This window comes from Crocodylus porosus, unplaced genomic scaffold, assembly GCF_001723895.1.
Source record: "Crocodylus porosus isolate Cpor-Errol unplaced genomic scaffold, CroPor_comp1, whole genome shotgun sequence".
Classification (NCBI taxonomy): Eukaryota; Metazoa; Chordata; order Crocodylia; family Crocodylidae; genus Crocodylus; species Crocodylus porosus.
This window is the reverse complement of record NW_017728914.1, coordinates 16,102,363-16,116,021: the sequence shown is the minus strand read 5'-3', so window position 1 is coordinate 16,116,021 and position 13,659 is coordinate 16,102,363. Positions and strand designations below refer to the sequence as shown.

At 35.2% G+C, this 13,659-nt stretch overlaps 1 protein-coding gene across 2 annotated transcripts in view; it reads left to right on the top strand.

Moving 5' to 3' along the window:
* The window catches only part of GABRG2 (gamma-aminobutyric acid type A receptor gamma2 subunit), a 119,581-nt gene extending 106,125 nt beyond the window's left edge, over positions 1 to 13,456 (top strand). Inside the window, exons 7-10 of one of the 2 annotated variants that reach the window (XM_019534879.1) lie at positions 2,288 to 2,440; positions 8,015 to 8,220; positions 9,925 to 9,948; positions 11,480 to 13,456. In XM_019534879.1, coding sequence (XP_019390424.1) covers positions 2,288 to 2,440; positions 8,015 to 8,220; positions 9,925 to 9,948; positions 11,480 to 11,755 — 659 coding nt within the window. In that variant the 3' untranslated portion in view covers positions 11,756 to 13,456. The remainder of the gene's footprint in view (positions 1 to 2,287; positions 2,441 to 8,014; positions 8,221 to 9,924; positions 9,949 to 11,479) is intronic. The other variant, XM_019534880.1, reaches the window with a different exon arrangement.
* Positions 13,457 to 13,659: the final 203 nt, after the last annotated feature.

The window sequence follows — 13,659 nt, the reverse complement described above, 5'->3', positions numbered from 1 at the left end:
GCCATTTGGGGTTTGGCCTCGCTCCCCGCCTCCCTTGCTACATCGGGCCTGGGCCCGAACCTTCCCTCCCACCCCTGCCGTGTCAATCCTAGGCCCTCTCCTCCTCCTTCCCCCTGCCATGTCAGACACGGGCCCAGTTCTTCTCCCCCCATCCCCCGCCAGCACTGCATCAGGTCTGGGCCTGCTTCTCCCCTTCCCCACCACATCAGGCCCATTCCTCCATTCCTCCCCACTGCCACATCGAGTCTGGGGCCCAGGGCTGTTTCCCCCCTCCCTTCCATCACTACCTGGGGTCTGGACCCATTCAACCCACAGCCACGCTGTCTCCAAGGAGCAAGGTGGGGGGAGGAGTGAGGCCAGCAGTGCTGGCCTTACCCCTCCCCCCCATGCTGTCACTGATGCCTCCAGGGAACAGGGCCAGGAGGGGCAAGGCCAGCAGCTCTGGCCTCACCCGCCCCCCTCTGTCTCCACCATCATGGCAGCACTCCACCACCTCCTCCTGTCGAAAATGCTTTTGGAGCACCTCTGATTGGTTGTTTCAGAGAACCAATCAGAGTGCAAGGAAAGCATTATGGACAGACTAAAGGTTTTATAATATTAGAATTATTAAATAATTTAATAATTAAATCTTATTTATTATTCAGATACAACATCTAGGCTGCATTACGGGATTGTTTCGTAATAGTTTCCCTAACTGACAGGCATGCAACAAGGATTTTTTTTCTTGCTTTGTTACTTTTTAATCTATTCTTGCATGTTTTAAAATGTGCTAACAGGGAATCAATACCACACACACATGATATTGAACAGCTCTATCTCTGTCTTGCTTTATACAGATGATGCATTATTAATGTTGCAATCCCAAATATGCCTCCAAAGGTTATTAGAAGTTTTTCAGCATTATTTCACCTCAGATAGTTCAGAAATCTACACAGCTAAATCCAGGATATTGAGTTTTGGGAATGCAAAGTGGAAACAAGTTTGGATTTTCCAGGAAAATAAATTAGTTAGTGTCTTCATTTAAATATCTTGGGATCTTTTTTAATTAAAATCTGAGCTGGAATAAACATATTGAAAATGTAAGCACTAAAGCAAAATGAGCTTTGGGTGGAGTTTTATCTTTTTACAATATGATGGGCAAAAGCCCAATACAAGCAGCACTAAAGAACCAGAGATCTAAGGTAGCATCCATTTTATTGTATGAAGCAGAACTATGGGCTGCTCAAAAATAGGAAAGCTCCCTAATTACCTAGTGAGCACCTTAGCTCAATTAAGAACTCTAAACCATTGAATGAAAACTAGATCTTTTACACCTACTGCATACCCTAAGAAGTACATTTAGAAGCCTCTCTATTTCCAAATAAACCTTTGTTTGGATAGTTAAATTACAACTATATTCTCCTCCAGACAAATGGCCTGGGAAGTATGCAGAGAATAGCCGGCCCTATAATTCTCTTTTATTTAAAACAAAACCATATATTTAAGAATGAAGGGTGCCAGCATGTAGACAAATATTCAGTCAGTGAGACTTTCTCAAACTTCTGTTTTTTGAGATTAATAAAACACATTGGCCTAGAAATCTACCCATTTGCAATACAAAAGTGCAAATGGCAGGACATTACTAGACTGCAGTTCATTCTTGCGAGACTTGCATTGTCATGGGCAAGTGGATTTGGACCCCACATTTGGATAGAATATGTCCTTGTGGGAAGAATGAGACAGATGACTTGAATAAACATTTAAAAAATAGGGGAAACTAGATTTTTCCAGTAGTGGAAAATTTTAAATACTGGGCCAGTCAGGGAAAAAATGCTTCTCTTTAATTGGTAAGCATCTGTACTATACTTCTGAAGTAACTGTGGTAACTTGTACAAAGAATGAGAGCCAAAATCAATTAGGATTTCCCTGCTTTATTTTACAATCCATTGCTTTGTTTTACTTATGTTTTTATGATCATATACTATGTTCTGTTTTAATTTTGTGCCGACTGGTAGAACTGTATTGTACTGTATGCTTTTAGCAAAAATTATAAATTGTTAGCTATATAAATGTTATTATATTATATATAATTTTCATTTTATTGTATTGTTTTAGCAAAAGCAATAAATAAACTACTGCTACTTGCATAACTCCACAGAACATGCATATTCACTTATTTCTTGACCTCTTATTCAGACATGGTAAAGCAATCAAGTATACACATCTCACTTGTGGAACAGCTATGCACTTAGCTGAAAAATTTAGAGGGTTTTTAACCTATTACCCTGTTTATAACTCTATTTTACAGGAGACTATGTAGTCATGTCTGTTTACTTTGACCTGAGCAGAAGAATGGGCTATTTCACCATTCAGACATATATCCCCTGTACACTCATTGTTGTACTGTCTTGGGTTTCTTTCTGGATTAATAAAGATGCTGTTCCAGCAAGAACATCATTGGGTGAGTTGTTGTACCTTCCATCTTTGTTTACTAAAGCATGTATGATATCATCCGTGTATCTAGCACAGATCCTGATCTGGATTCAGGTGGATCATATATGAGATTTCTGATTTTCTGTTACTTAGAAAATACAATTTATATCCCTTATAAGAGTATGGTATGGATCAAACTCCATTTGTATATGTCTTGCATGATTCCCTCTTTTTTACTGTATTAGGCCCTGAATCTGCAAAGGGGCTTGCTTCATGCTTTACACTGACTGTAAAAAAAACAAACAAAAAAACCAAAAAAAAACAAAACAAAAAAAAGGCTGCACAGGACCCAGTTTCAGACCCATTCAGTCTTTTTTTGTATACACTCGGGCTGTTAAACTTTACTATTCGTTTTAACAAAACTATTTTCCAATTAAAAGCAGATCTTTTTTTCCATCAAAAATGTACAACTGATGAAGAATATATTTCTGTTTTCTGACCAGATCTGTTTTTATGTTAATGCTGTGGCCTATTGGAATATAGCCAATTTTAAGGAATAGTATGCATATTATGCATGTGATACAATACTAGACATAGATACATCCATGGCATTTATGGATGTATCAGTAGCGTATCTGAGAGGGGCAACCAAGACAGCAACCTGGGGCAACATCTTTATGCAAAAGTATTTGTTGCCACAGTAGTGACTGATTATACTGCTGCAACTGGCACAGCAGCTGCCCCAGGTACAGAGCTGTGGTGCTACACCTCTATGTGAAATCAAGTTTTCCTCATGGAACAGTCTACACATAAAGGTGCTGAAGACTCAAATGTATTGGTTAGAAAATGCATATTCATGAAGAAATAACCTCAATCCTTCTTTTTATGTATAAATACATGTGCCAAAACCATTAAATAAGTTGTTCTTTTATGTCTATTAAGCATTAATAGTTATTGTTTTTGTCTATATGTAAATAGTTTTTGTTTGTGTGCATTTGAAGGCCTGGGGCTGAGTGATTTTGTTTCTATTTAGGACAGAAACGTTATTGTTTATGAGTGAAAATGAACAATAATGAAAAATAGAAAAGAAAAAATATATTTGTAAACTATGATTTAATGTTTGCGTTCAGCATTAGAAATGGGAAGGGATGGTTTTTGTTCTTTCATTCTTCTATGGCTGAGATCAGTTATAATAATATTTTCTATATAACATTGTCATGACCACAGAATGAAACAACAGTTTAGTTAAGTTTGGAGTGGAAAATACAACTTCATTACTCCTGACACAAGTGTATATTAACACTTGTTGTTTAATTTTTTAAAACATTATTTATTAACAAACATATCAAATAACAGATTTAACCTTTTAAAAAAATCTAGTCGAGAAAATATGCAAAAAGGCAAATACCTATCTCTCATCAACAATGCTTCCTTAACACAGATCAATGTCCGAAAGTCCAATGTCCAAAAGTCTTGTGTTCTTCACTTCTCTTTCTTTCAGTCTCTGACAATTTGTTTGTTCCTGTCAATGTTAAGCTTTTGTGTTTCTTCATCTATATGACCCCCTCTTTTCCTTTCCAATCATGCATTATACAATCTCACTATCTTCTGCTCATCTCTGCTTTTACATGTTAAATTTATTCCAAATTTGGTCCTAATTGTTAGGTCATAGAACTTGCACTTTCCTTCAGTCTGAAAAAAATCAGATTTTCTAGTTTGCAGGCAGAGAATATTCTTTTTTAGCAAATGCCAAAATTTTCCAATTTTCCAAGTAAGCTTCTTTTTCCTTCTCCAGAACATTGATTTGATAGGATAACTTTTCTGTTAGTAAAACTTTCCAAACTTTTTAAAATGAGATAGTGATGTCACTTCTCTTCCACTGATATAGGATTTTAAAATGACTGTCTTTTACTATTGTACAGATAGAGGCATGTAGACCACTGTTCTAGATGGTGTGCCATTCTTCAACACTAGTTTTTGATCTCATATCAATAGCTCTCTTTCTAATAAACATTTTTTTTTTCTTTTACAAGCCTATTTAAAATTGCATTATATGGCAGGAACTATAGGCCTGTGTGTTTCAGAGGCATGACCAATATTTTCTTGAATGCTGTCAATTTTTTACTGAGATGTACCTTTGGGAATGTGTTGAAAGGAGAAAAAGACTCCTGACACCTGGAGAGAAGCATGTATTGTAGTAATCCCAAAATGAAGTAAGGATCTATTTATTTGTGCCTCATACAGACCTATATTTTTATTAAACCAAAACCCAATTTTTAATGAGTTTTAGCAAATAGAGTAAAAAATACTCCCTAAATATATTTATATAGACTAAACAGGGTTCATAATGAATCGGTAGTTGACTGTTAATATCCACTAGATGCACGAGACACTATTGCACAGTGTTTACTGTGCATTTATTTAGTACTTGTATGAAGAAGTACTAAATAAACGCACAGTAACTGAAGTTATTAGGTAGTAGCCTAATAATACTGTGCAGTATCATATTAACACTTGGTGCTCTGACACGCTACTGGGCAGTATTATTCAGCTACTGCGCAGTCAGTGTCTCATCTAGATGTGCCCACAGGGTATTAGATCTGATTTTTCATGCAAAATTGACTAATAAACCCCATCTATTTTTACAATTGGATGCTGACAAAAGTTTTGGTGGAGTCAATTGGCAGTTTTTTAAACAAAACAAAAAAAAGAATTATAGATGCTTTTGGATTAGGACCAACATTTAATAACTGGATATCAGCTAATATCAACTCTAATCCATATGAAGGCATAAGAGTAAATGAACATTTATTAGAAAAAATTCCCCTTTTAAGAGGTACATGTCAAGGATCACTCCTCATTTTAATTTTTTTTCCTATGGTAATAGAACCACTTGCTGTTTAATGATGAATATTGTACACATTTATGGAAGGTTGTGTATGTCTATACTGCAATCAGAGAAATTATTGTACCACTGAGTTTGTCTACCAGTACTAGTGTTAGTCTAGCTAGAGGAATGAAGACTTGGTGCCTAAGCTTTCAGGTAGCAACATAGGCACTTTACCTTGTACAGCTCACACTGAATCCATTTTGCTATATCTTCACTGCTGTTGTTATCCCTCAGATTTATTTTCCCTCCCGTAAGTGTGGGAGAGGGACAAATTCAAGGCAAAACTTCAATAATTAGAAATTATTGTTATTTAATTAATAATCTCATTATTTGGGGGTCATCTATTCAAGTAAATATGGTATTATATATATAAAACGAGATGGTCTGAAAGGCTGCAAATTTTAATTTTGCTCCTACTAGGAATTTCACAGATAAATCACTGATCAAGTGAGGCTAAATTCTGCCAGCTGCATTCAAATTCAATAATTCCTTTTTTGCCTTCTCATTGTGGTCAAACATTAATTAACAGTGGCTGAATCTGGTTTATGATCAATATTTATATGGGCATAAAGAGGATGCGCATAGCTGCATTTGAGTTTTATGTCTGAATAAAAATTCAGCTTAACTCTGTAATGTGCTCTTTCATGGTAACATAGATGTCAGACTTCTGTTTTGCGGCACTGATTTTTTACCTTTTGGACCATAGGTCAAATGTTGCCTCTGGGCCTAACATTAAATGAACTTGGTGGCATTATTTCACTTGTTATTATATGGTGTTATGAAAGGTATCATGTGTAATTAATTACAATTAGTCACTTCTTCATGGATTGATCTTAAAATAAACGAACATAAATAAAACTAACCTTATTCCTGAGAAACAGGTCATAGAGTACAATATAAGAACCTATTTTTCAACTCTAAACACCTGGATTTAAATTCTGAGGTTGGGTCTAGTGCACTGGAAGCTCAAAAAGAGTAAAAAGGGAACAATTTGTGGCACAAATTAGTATTTTTTTCAGCAAAATTTCTAAGTCAGGCTTTGGATCACAGCTGACATTCTGGTAGAGAAAACAATCTAACCTCTGGCTTTACAAGGGTCGGCAGAGATTCTATACGTAAATTTCTTTTCCCCTTCCCCTTTCTAGTAGTATATAAAATAAACTCCTTGCCTTAACATAATACATTCACTTTTTAGTTGGTGATCAATACTGATGTTCAATGTAGCATTTAAAAATACATATTTTTAAAATCCTGTCATCATAAAAAAAATTGGATTGTGTCTCTTTTCTGTAATGTCTTTATTGATAGGAATAGTGGTCCTGTTTTCTAGGCTTGCAACTAGAATTCCCATAGGAATTCTGACCTTTCAATGACTTTTTAAGATTCATGCCATAATTTCAAAGACAATGGATTGGTGACAGTTATGATGAATTGGCACAATTATATGAGGAAATTTGCACTGCACTATATATGCTAGTCAGTCTGTCAGTGTTATAAAAATTACCTTCAAATCCCACGTAAGTCAATGAAAGTTTATCCACAAACATCCATACATTTTGAATTGGGCTCTTAAATTTGGAAAGACATTGTTTTTGTCCCTGGATAATTTATGCCAGTGTTTGTCCTGCAACAAATATATCCCTGGATTGATACATGTATGTCACCCTCATAACCAGGGTTTTGTGAGCAGCTGAAAGTAGTGGCACTTTTCTGCCATTGATTCAGTGATGCAATTACAGGGTAACAGTAATACAGTTACAGGGTAAGTGTACAGATGTATTTTGTAATAGCCTTGGATGAAATGTTACTACCTCTTATCTGGGAAACTTTTTAGAATTTATCCTAGGACAAAGAACATGGATACCTGTATGATTGCACTTTGTCTTGGGATAAAATGGTTTATTCCTGGGATAAATGTGCCATTTGTTAACAGCCTTAGTCCCTCATTTTAATAAATATCAGATTTAAATGAAACATTAAATAGAAGTATTGGCTTTTTGCTGACATTAGAGAGATCAACGAAGACATTACAGGTGACATTAAAAATTAAGTTCTGGGTCTGTTTTATTAAGACTCAAGGATATTTGTTTCAGGGTCATGACCAAAATCTCAACTGACAATTATATATGCCATGACTCTACATCATGGCATATATAATTGATATAATTCAGTTTGATTTGATGTTCTTCTTATGTTCTCTTGTGAGATTTCAGGCATTTCTACTCCTTGTAATGTCACCTTTCTTAGGATATTTTGGGATTGGCACTTACGTTGCTCCCCAGAAGCTGAAAATGAAGAAAATATACCACAGCAACAAAGAAACTTAATTGGGTTTAAGTTCAGATCTAAAAATGGTTAGAGTTTCTGAGGACATTTTATTTTTCTGAGTCTGGGGGAACTGTTGACAAGTTGTGTGTGCGCATATGTTTATGTCTGTCCTTCTGCCCCTTGCCCCGCAGTGTTCATGTAGGGGTTATAGCCTAAGTATCCTTTACAGGAAACCATGCGTTGTAATTTGCATTTTCTGTTGCTCCCTGGAGGCTCTCACTTGAGTATACAAGCCTCTCCATGCTCAGGATGCTGCTTTTCAACACTGTCACTATGTCAGCACTTCAGGGTATCCTTCAAAACTAGTGAGCATGAGACAAGTGACAGAATTACTTTGTCACCTAAAATAGTGATATTTTTGTTCAATTCTGTTTCCTTTCCCAGGTATTACAACTGTCCTGACAATGACCACCCTCAGTACTATTGCTCGTAAATCTCTTCCCAAGGTCTCTTATGTGACAGCAATGGATCTTTTTGTGTCAGTGTGCTTTATTTTTGTTTTTTCTGCACTGGTGGAATATGGGACCTTGCACTACTTTGTCAGCAACAGAAAACCAAGCAAGGATAAAGATAAAAAGAAGAAAAACCCAGTATGTATTGTTTTACCATTAAATAGATATGCATAAATCTGAATTATATGTTTTGAGGTAATAGTTAAAGCTCACTATATGTTAAACCTTTTATTAGATTGTGCTATAGATATAAAGTGGAAATAAGAGGTAAATAAGAATGCAAACTCATTCAATCTTTGGGAATGTATAATTGATATATTTATAACTGTACCAATGCCCAGAAAGCCATTTCTTACTGGCAGGATCTATCTAGCCAAAGTATTTTTGAGTTACAGCTATAATCAACATCATGATTTCAAAGTACAGTACATAGAATCACTCTTATGAGAATCATCAATATCCCTGTCCTTTCTCGGGTGATACTTTCTGCCAATGTACACACAGTAGGTTCCTGCTTGTGCTACAGAAATTATGAGCTCTTTATTGCATACTTAAAAAAATGGCTAGTCTAATATTGGGTTTGTATTGTTCTCACCATCCCCCCACCCCATATTTTTAAAAGTTCATGATCACAATACAAATGTTTCCCATAGCTTTTCATATAGATTTATTTGATTTTATTTTGTCTTTAAGTACCCTTACTTACTGGGGAGTGAAGAATCTAAAGTCAAGAATTCAGATCTCTTAGGTTGTTATTTTTATTCTAGTTTCAATCTGTGAAATTGTATTTCTTGCAAATTCCCCTTGTCTCTCTCTCTTTCCTTTTCATTGCTTCTTTATATTATTTTTCCTTGTAGCCTTTCTCACCTACTTTCTTTTTCTATTTTCTTTCCTTTAGAAAGTGATTTCATTAATGCTTTCTGGTATGGGAGGAACAAGTACACAATAACAGACCTTTCTACAGCCATAATACAAAATACTAAAAATCCCCTTGTTGTCTCTGCATTTGCAGACTATTTTGTTCCAGCCAGGCTTGTTCCTTGACTTTTCAAAAAGGATCAACTTCTCCTCCTCCTATGACAACAAAACCTATGAGTAGGTGGTGATAGTAACAAAAAAGAAAAGAAATAAAAATCTATCAGATTCTATTTCCTGAACATATACACACGCACTTGCACACTGCAGAATACACAAATGGTCTACTTTTGCATGGGTTGATTTTCAAATACAACTAAGGAAATGATATGAAGGCAATAGGACTTACTGCACTAAAAACTTTGGGCATTTTGACAGCTTTCTCTTTAGCTTACAATGCACAGCACAAGAGAATAAGTGTAGAAATGAGTTATCTTCTGCAGAGGAAAAAATTTAGCCATATTAGCACTGTGCCCTGACTGGGTTATTTAGATCTGTTGAGTAGAGTACATATGACAGAAATAACAATGGGCTGATCTTAAGAAACAAAAAGCTATAGGGTGGAGTATTGAAGAGAGAATTTACAAGAGCCAAGATGTTGACCTAAAACATGTATCCAAATATACCATCTTAAATGCCAGTTTTTAATCCCTTCAGACTATGACAAAATTGAAATAATGTTCTGTGTTGTGCACCTTTCATCCACCTTTAATTACAAGTCACTAAGACAGAAATTTTCTTGTCTTATATCAATAGATCCTTATTTAATAGCCTTCCTGCCTTTATCTTTCTATGTTTTCAGTTCTTTTTGACTTACTATGTTTTAGAAAAGTATCTTTATATTATTTTTTGTCTCTTTCTCCCTTTTCTTTCTTTCTTTTTTGAATTTAAAAATTCTGATTCTCTTTTCTGTCTACAAAATGAAAGCTTCTTCGGATGTTTTCCTTCAAGGTATAAAGTTTTTTGGAATGGAAATTCACTGCATGCAACTGCTGAATTTAACTATTAGAGCTTAAATGATTTTTTTTTTAATTAGACATCATAACATTCTACTCAAGGTACCCTCTTAAATTAGTAGAATGGCTACAGATTTCTAAATAATTTTGTAGAGTTGATTCAGCAGCCCTACCACTGACTCACTATGGTTTTGAACTTATATTAAGTTCAACAGTTACCAGCATTGTTGGATCACATGAGTTAAGAGAGCTTAACGTGTTCAAGACACCTGTGTTGCTCTCTTGCTCAGTTGCCCATGGGATCCAATACCACTAGCTACACCAAAACCCTGCAATACACCCTTTTAGAACTCAACTCTGATGCCTTCTTTAGATTTGTAATCTAGTTTAAAATAATAAATTTAATTCTGTTCTAGCATTGAGCAAAATTCTATCATAATTAACTCCAGTGCTTTGTCATGCTTATTGTCAGAGTTTTGAAAGGGTTTAAAATGCATACATTTTCTAATGCTATCACTGGATCCACATACTCTTGTTATTCAAATTAGTGAATATAGCTAGCTGTATACTGCACCTAAATCCAATATCCATTCAGAAATGCAGAGATTTAGGTTTTTAGTTTTTGTTTTGTTATTTTTTTTTGGCGGGGGGGGGAAGAATGCCTAAATGTAAAGCTAATAACATTTACATATTTTGTGGAAATAAAAATGCTGTAATTTTATTTTGTCTTTAAAAATGGCAAGGTATCAGTGTCAGTGAGAATTTTTGTAGTTTGCATTATGCCATGCCTGTCAATGTTCACCAAGCGCTCAACATAGCTTTAAATGCTTAATTAGCTCAACTCATTGCAGAAATACATGTACTGCTACTGTTTACAGTGTTGGACGTGTTGAGGCTTCTAGATGGTGAACAGTAGTATATGCTGAGCTGCATGTATTAATAAATGCAAACTAGCAGAGAGTATTGCAGAGAACCTCTAGCCTTCTCTGTTCAGAAGACACAGTTGCTTTTTTCTGCAAATTATATACATTTGCCTATGCATTAGCATGTAAACCAACTGTGTTTAAGAAAATCCTGCATTTCCAGTTATCGTAATTCCTTTCATGTGCAACACCAAAAATCACCATCCTCTATCAACCAGCTACTAAAAGGAAGATTTCAAAATGCCATTTAGTTGCATTTCTGAATGTCTCCTTTAACCTCAAATGTTTAGCTTATTGGCTCTGAATTTATTTAGCTTATTTGACATCTATGTTTCCATAGGTATTAATCCGTAATAATAATCTTCATTGTTTATCTATAAAATTTAAGTATATATACTTGCAATATATTTGCAATTACAATATTTGCAATCTGTATTTTTAAAGATTTAAAATGATTAGAACACCTAATTCTTTAGGAATTTAGCCTAAACCAAAACCATAATTTGCACAAGTTGAACATTAGTGTATAGAAAGTTTTCTTATGAAGATTATAATGCTGTATTCCCCTTCCCCCTCCCATATATTGCCACTCCTTTACCACAGGCACCTACAATTGATATCCGACCAAGATCAGCAACTATTCAAATGAACAATGCTACACACCTCCAAGAAAGGGATGAAGAGTATGGGTATGAGTGTCTTGATGGCAAGGACTGTGCCAGTTTTTTCTGCTGTTTTGAGGATTGCCGAACAGGGGCATGGCGACACGGAAGAATACATATCCGCATTGCCAAAATGGACTCTTATGCCCGTATATTCTTTCCAACTGCCTTCTGCTTGTTTAACCTGGTGTACTGGGTATCCTACCTTTACCTTTAAAATCAGAATAGAAATAGGTGATACAAGCCTTACTCACTAAATTTCTTAGAGAGATGGTTTCCTTTTTAAGTCCACTTAAAGTATTTCTGATACACTTTATAGTGGTCTGAATTCTATAGTGCCATAAACCCAGTAAACATCAACTATATCATACTGTTTGTCCAAAACTACCATACAGTTATTGTGATTTAAACATCACTGTTGAGTATGTTTAAGTGATTTGAAATAAGGAACTATAAACAGCTAATATGCAGCTCTACCAGCTGGAATGGAGCAGTATTGAGACAGTGGAAATATGGTGACTGTGATTAATGGTGGGATATTGTCACTTCAATCATAAGTGATCAAAGCTAGAATTCCAAGGTAAAGTACTGTACAGTTTGTAAGCATTGGCTATAAATATGCTATAACATTGTCCTCTGCTTTTCTTTTTGGAAGAGTCATCTCTCACTTCAAATAAGTGTTACTAGATTAGAAAAGTAACTTCCCCTCCCACACTAATAAAAGCAGACTTTTCCCTCTCCCCTCCCTTTAAGAGCACATGTACAATGTTGTAAATATTTCAGTACCTTGTAGTACTTAAAGTCTAGTGCATGCATATTTTTTGAGCCAAAATAAATGCAGCAAAGGTACCATAAAGTATTGTCTTTTATTTTGTGTTTCTGGCTATGCTATTATGATCAAAATGTGGATTTTTTTTTTTCCCTTGCAGAATTGCCCCTCTCTCTCATGCATGGAGGATTCAAACAGACAACGCTTTCATGTAAGATATTAAAGAAGTCTTAAAGGGACAAACAAACAACATGTAGACAGAACAATTTGTATGCCCAATATAATACTTAGATTACAAAGCAAAATTAGCTCTATGTATTTGCTGCTGTTTTATTCTTTATTTTTCAGTGATAATTTGTCTCAGCTGAATTTCCAATTATTCAACGTTATTCAACATTGCAAGATCTGCTGTAGACTTTCAATACCTTCGTTTTCAGTGATTCTTTCCCACATTAAGATTGAACTTTGCAAGGTAATTTAAGGAATACACAATCCATTTAAATTAGCCAGAAGGATGGGAAACAGATCTGTAACAAATAAACATTTCTTTTTCTGGCAAACTTCAGGTTCATTTGGAACATCCTAATTTGTGTCATATACACACATTCAATTCTCCACTCATTTTTCTGATCATCAATAGTCGTCAGTGCTGCTTTTCACTCTGTGAGTACCTTTATTAAAATACTGACCCATACCATGTCTAGCATACAACTTATAGATAACCCTGAAATCATAAAAGGGAATGGAGAGTCTTTGCTAATAAATCACATATGTGTAGTGTATGTGCATTTAAAACCATTCAACTCATTTGGGTGACTCTTGAAACTCATTTAGCAACTGGTTTTCAGAACCTGTATGATGCTCAATTATGCAACCTTAAGCACATGTAAATATTACTGACATTTTTTTATTGTCAAAGATGTAAAATGTCAACTCAAAGGAAGTAGGTTTGCGGTTTGTAGTGGGAGATATATATGTACGTTGTCACTACAGAATTCTGGGAAATATGGAGGAACAAGAAAAGTTTTCCAATGTTTGTATAGTTTTGGAAATAAAATATGTATAAAAAAGGTATAATTAAATCTTGATCATCAATTGCTCCTTGTCCAATGTATTTGAAAACTTTTAATAAAGGAATTGCACACACAAGTGGACTTTTTCAATAAAATTGCTGCACTCAGCTCTACAGTATCCTTGTGTTTAGTTTACTAAAATGGCGTGCAGAAGATGTGCAAAAATACTGACTGCTTTTCTAAAATGCTTAATTTTTGATTGAGCACCTAAAGCAGTGGTGCTCAATCTTCTGGCTCTGCAGGCTGGGTAAACAACACAGCACTGGTCTGCAGGCTAGA